Consider the following 6,511-nt stretch of genomic DNA (forward strand, 5'->3'; position numbering starts at 1 on the left):
CTTGGTCTTGCGGGTTATTACCGCCGCTTCATCAAGAACTTCTCAAAGATTGCAGTTCCTCTAACTGCTCTAACTCAGAAGAACAAACCCTTTGAATGGGGTTGTAAGCAAGAAGAAGCATTTCAGACCTTGAAGCAGAAGCTTTGTGATGCACCTATTCTAACTTTGCCTGAGGGCAATGATGATTTTGTTGTTTACTATGATGCATCGAAATTGGGTCTTGGCTGTGTTCTGATGCAAAGGAATAAAGTCATAGCCTACGCATCAAGATAATTGAAGGTACATGAGAGAAACTACACCACTCATGATCTTGAGTTGGGTGCAGTTGTCTTCGCTCTCAAAATCTGGAGACACTATTTGTACGGTACAAAATGCGTGGTTTTCACTGACCACAAAAGTCTTCAGCATATCTTCAATCAGAAAGAACTTAACATGAGGCAAAGACGTTGGGTGGAACTCCTAAATGACTATGATTGCGAAATTCGCTACCATCCTGGTAAAGCGAATGTTGTGGCTGACGCATTAAGTCGTAAGGAACGTACTATGCTTCATTGTGTTCGTGTTCAATCTGCTGTTCAAGCTCGATCTGATATCCAAGCACGCATTACTCAGGCTCAACAGGCTTGTGTTTCACAAGACTTGATGGGTAAGGAATTACCCTATCACATTAAGCCTGATCTTGTGCTGAAGGAAGATGGATCATATTATTTCATGGACCGTTTGTGGGTCCCAAGCCAAGATGATCTTCGCACTTTGCTTATGGATGAAGCCCATAAGTCTCGTTATTCTGTTCATCCCGGCTCAGACAAAATGTATAAGGATCTTCGTACTCAGTATTGGTGGCCTGGTATGAAGAAAGACATTGCCTTGTACGTTTCAAAATGCCTTACTTGTCTCAAGGTTAAGGCTGAACACCAGCATCCTTATGGTCTTTTGGAGCAACCTGAGATCCCAGTTTGGAAATTGGAAAACATTGCTATGGATCTCATTACCAAACTCCCGCGCACTAAGAAAGGTCATGATGCCATCTGGGTAGTTGTTGATCGTCTTACAAAGTCAGCGCATTTCCTGCCGATCCGTGAGAATCTATCTGCTGAAGATCTGGCTAAAATCTATGTGGATGAAATCGTATCTCGACATGGTGTTCCCCTGAACATTATTTCTGATAGAGATGCTCGTTTCTCTTCTCGTTTTTGGAGAACCATGCAATCTGCTATGGGGACCCAACTCAATCTGAGCACAGCATATCATCCACAAACAGATGGCCAAACTGAAAGAACAATCCAGACTCTGGAGGATATGCTTAGAGCTTGTGTGATCGATTTTGGTGGTAGTTGGGATTCACATCTTCCATTGATTGAATTCTCTTACAACAATAGTTATCACTTCAGCATCAACATGGCTCCTTTCGAGGCTCTCTATGGTCGAAAATGTCGTTCACCCGTCTGCTGGAATGAAATAGGTGAGGCTCAGCTTACTGGACCTGACCTCATTCTAAAGACAACTGACAAGGTTAAGAAAGTTCGTGATAACTTACAGGCAGCTCGAAGCCGTCAAAAGAGTTACGCGGACCAACGACGCAAGCCCTTAGAATTCCAAGTCGGTGATCGTGTATTACTTAAGGTCTCACCTTGGAAAGGTGTGATCAGATTTGGAAAGAAAGGAAAACTTGCACCTAGATACGTTGGACCATTCAAGATCGTCGAAAGAATCGGTAAGGTAGCCTACAGACTTGCATTACCTCCCGAACTTGGAAATGTTCATCCAACCTTCCACGTATCCAATCTCAAAAAGTGTTTAGCTGATGAGAACCTCCACATACCACTTGACGAAATCCGTGTCGATAAAACACTTCATTTTGTTGAGAAACCTGTGGAAATTATGGATCGTGAAGTCAAATGGCTTAAACGCAAGCGCATTCCGTTGGTAAAAGTTCGCTGGGAATCTAAACGTGGACCTGAGTTTACTTGGGAACGTGAAGATCAAATGAAGGCAAAATATCCACATCTTTTCCCACGAGTTTCTTCTAAACGAATTTCGGGACGAAATTCCCACAAGTAGGGGAGACTGTGACATCTGTGCTTGTAATCATTGTAAATAGTTCAATTATCAATGAAATAAAGTTATTTGATCCCTATGTTTGTTTGTTATAGTCCCTAGTGACTATACCTACTGATTACCACGTTATCTAGGCTCAGTGACGAGTCGTAGTTTCGGCCAAAATGCGATTTCTCGCGTATTTTGTAACCAAACTACTCTAGGGTATAAAAACCGTTTGTTTTAATACCAAACCTGTTTTCTAACTTCACTAAACATGTTCTAGCATGTTTAGCTCGTCGCTACTAGTTTTGTGCTTGTCTAAGGGTCGTAAGGTAAGCGATCTAATCAATCGCTTATGCTTACGAACCCGACCCATTTGGTCAATCATTAGGATCCGACCAAACATATTAGGTGACCATAGTTGTATAAAGAATAACCTTCCGAGGTTATACCTTATGGTCACATCGTTTAACTAGTTGTATGATAGGTAACGTATGTGCCTTAGGTAAATTACCAAAATACCCTTTTTACGCCAAAATTCATTTTAAGCCTATGTAACATAATTTTTGGTATCTAAACTGATTTAACAACAATATTGAACATGTTAAGGCATATCTTGTTTATCATAGGGCTAGTTAGGCATTCCGAACACGTTTTACGCGAACGACGCGTTAAAGTAGCACAAGCTACCTAAGCGGGTGGTAACGGGTCAAGAGCACTTAGGATAGGTTTCGTTTTAGTACGTAGGCTTTGTCAGACCATATTACATAAGTTCCCACACTTATTTGGGTTTCAAAACCTCGTACTACCCGATCCTCCGATAGGTCCGTTTATTAATGTAGATACCTATATAGGTGTCGTTTCATTCCGTGATCTTCTAGCATTGCTTGGTGGTTATCCTACGACTTCTAAGCAATCTCAAGTGAGTACATAGTCCCCTCTTTTACTGTTTTCTAAACATTTTGGGGTGAAACACATGTGCCTACTTGTTACTTTCATGCTTTCATGTTTTCGCATTATATACTTGCTATGTTCATTAGTACATTGTTTTACATGACATTTTCATGCTATGTATGTTCATCATACTTAGTACACTTGTTTTACATTACCTTTTCATGCTATGTATGTTCATCATACTTAGTACATTTGATTTACCATTTTCATGCTATGTATGTTCATCATACTTAGTACATTTGTTTTACTTGATATTTCACGCTATGTGTGTACATTTGATTACATACTTAGTGCACTGTTTTCACATGTTTATATTTTGGGTATGACATTTGGTTTGTTTAAGTGGGACAATATACATTCATTAACTTTGATCACGCCGCTCGTTAGTAGGTAGTGGTACCATAGGAATTGACAACTCCCATTCCTGACATCCTGGGTATGTTTGGATGAAAGGAATGACCGAATTCGATTTAAAAATAAAAACCGATAGACCTTTAATTTGTTAAAAGGTTTATCACCACAGTCACAAGGCTTGAATGTATGCATTTTCACAATACCGCATAAATGTTTGTATTCAGTATAGCATGCATCTCCACAAAACGTTGATTTAAACTAAGTTTTACTTCAATACTTTGTTTTGTGCATTTTCACCTATGGTTTAGTTGATACATATTTCACTTACCATACATGACATTTTGTTTACACATGACATGATTGACATTGACATAGACATTTTGACATTTGTTACACACATTACATGATTTACACTTGACGTTAGATATGGTTTTTCGCATAAACATTTTGACATTTGGTTAAACATAAACATGTTTACATTGGTGGTTTGTTTGGGTAAGTGATTTAAGTAACGAGGCATGTGTAATATGATACAAACATGGTGGATACGCCGCTGGTACTTCCTATATATAAGTGTTTGTATGATATTACGCATCGCAGCGTTGTTTAAATCATTTCAGTTTAGCTATATAACATATATTTTTCACAATACATTGTTCTACAAACAACTTGTTTTATACAACTTATTTTACTTGGTTATTCATTTAACATTACATTATTCTTTCAAAAATACATATCTACCATCGTTTTTCAAATGATTTACAAACAATACAATCAACAAGGTTCATGACTACATTTCATTAAACTTTTTTTCTAAAACCTAAGTCATGGATCCTATTTTCACAAAACCTATGTATCTCACAGGCATTTTTATGCTGACGTACCTATTTTCACATGTGTTTCAGGAGCAAATGCATAGGACGATCGTGATACACTAGGATGGACTTGGGCCTTAGTGACGATAAAATAGATCTAGACTAGTTAAAACTTGTTATGTACTTTGTTTCTTTTTTATTTTAAGACAATGTAACTTGTGGGTTCTCGTTTGAAACAATGTATTCCACCCTTGGGTGATGAATAAAATATTATTTAAATTACCTTGGTTATGGAACAATAATTCTGTTACAACACTCCCCGACGTTTCCGCCACGATTTGATGTTTTACGTGGTCGGGGTGTGACAACCATTTTACCAATCAAAATCATCATCTTCATCAGCATCATCTCTACCAATCAAAATCACACTTGGTCCTCTCAAACTTCTGATCAGAAACCCTACCTTCAACACTCAACGAAACCTTCACAGTCAAATTTGGGCTTAAATTTGGGCGTTTTCATACACCACACTTTAAACCTAATCTTCAACCTCAACTTCAAATCAATTTTGAAAACACCATCACCATTCTCAGCCTCATACTTCCCTTTCACACCACTCACAACCTGTTCCCCTTTAAACACTGCACTCACATTGTTCCCCTTCTTATGCCCTAAATAAAACCCTACCACATCCACCGTTGAAAACCTAACGCCGTGATACAAACCGTTAGCTTCTATCTTATCGTAATAGATCCCTAACCGGCAGTTAGGGTTACGGAACGTCATGTTAACGTTGAGGTTGTAGTGGAGAGTGTCGTTTGAATCGGAGAGATTGAATTGCGTAAGAGTGACGTCATCTATGTGAAATTTGGGGACGTTAGGGCAGAAAATGAACCAGACAACTAGAGTGATGATTGCGAGTGTGATGAGGATTTGGAAGATGCAGTTGAAGATGAAACTGAAAGGGCTCAGGGATAAAAAGAACATTTTAATCACAAGTCCTGGTTTTATTAGTCGTCATCAGAACAGTAGTTATAATAACATATACGGCTACACCAGTCAAAGAATTGATTTAGCAGCTACTTATGGTCATGAGCTTGTTGGCCTGGTATGCATCATCATATCCTCTGAGTTTAGTCGTAAAGTTTTAGTAATCAATCCGCTGACTAGAGAAGTAGGACAGTTGAGACCTAATTCCAGTTTGATAAGTTCACCATTATTCTGTTGGGGTTTTGGTTATGATTCATCCAGAGATGACTACACAGTTTTCGTAGGGGTCTGGAAAGGCGAGAATCAAACATTTCATGTCTTGAGTTTGAAATTTAATGTGTGGAGAGTTATTGGAGAAGTGAAAGATGCAATTGAAAGGGTTAAGAGATAAAAAGACCATTTTACCCTCATGTGTATTGCACATGACAAAAATTAACTAAGATTTCTAACTAGGTTTGGCCTAAAGGACAAAACGTGCAAGATTTTGAAAGGTTAAGGACACCGCCTGTAAACTTTTGGCCAAAAGGACAACGCCTGCAATTTGATGTAAACATAAAGGACAAAACTTGTAATTTACTCTAAGTTTTATCATTGGGCTTGGTTATAAAAACAAGAAGATCAACAAAATTGGTTCAATCAGAAGAAATGAATCGCCAGTGATCTGGCAAGTGATGATGGAAGTATTAAACAAATGTCTCACCTCAAAAATCGGAGGAACTGATAGATTAATCAAGCTGTTCTAACAATCATGTATGGACTCATAACTGGGTTCAGAATTGATTATGGGTTAGAAATCTTTAACCTGATCAAGAGGTCAATCATCACCAAAAATGGAAAAATAATCTCACATCTGCCATATCCGAGGTTAATTTCTATTTTCATTTCTGAAACATTTGCTACAAGAGAAATAGAAATTCCAACTTTGGAAAATCTGTGGAGATCAAACACAATGAAGGCCTGGAGTTCTAATCATGGATGGGAATCTGACAAAGATATCCCTATATTACCAGAAAGCATGCTATGTTTCATAACACCAGATTCACAGTTCAGAATAAAGTATGAGGCACTTCTAACCAAATCAGACTCAGCCAGCAGAGAAGTTTTCAAATACTCTTCATCACTAGAAGGAGATGAAGAACAAAAGTCAAGATCATCAAAAGAGGCAGGAGGAGAAGGAATTCTTATGATTACCAACTTACCAGATAATGCTGAAAATGATCAAATTCATGAAGGAAGAATTCATCCAGATTTTGATATGCTACAAGAGACAGCACAAAAACATCATGCAGAATCACATATTGCTGGAAGAGTTCATGAAGATGCTGGAGATCATTATGAAAAAGCTCAATTTGATGACA

At 38.2% G+C, this 6,511-nt stretch overlaps 1 protein-coding gene across 1 annotated transcript; it reads right to left on the minus strand.

Moving 5' to 3' along the window:
* Positions 1-4,628: 4,628 nt before the first annotated feature.
* On the minus strand, positions 4,629-4,949 carry LOC118479620 (NDR1/HIN1-like protein 10). Its single transcript, XM_035974240.1, has one exon. The coding sequence runs from the start codon at positions 4,947-4,949 to the stop codon at positions 4,629-4,631; it is 321 nt and encodes a 106-aa protein (XP_035830133.1).
* Positions 4,950-6,511: the final 1,562 nt, after the last annotated feature.

This window comes from Helianthus annuus, chromosome 6 (assembly GCF_002127325.2).
Source record: "Helianthus annuus cultivar XRQ/B chromosome 6, HanXRQr2.0-SUNRISE, whole genome shotgun sequence".
NCBI lineage: Eukaryota > Viridiplantae > Streptophyta > Magnoliopsida > Asterales > Asteraceae > Helianthus > Helianthus annuus.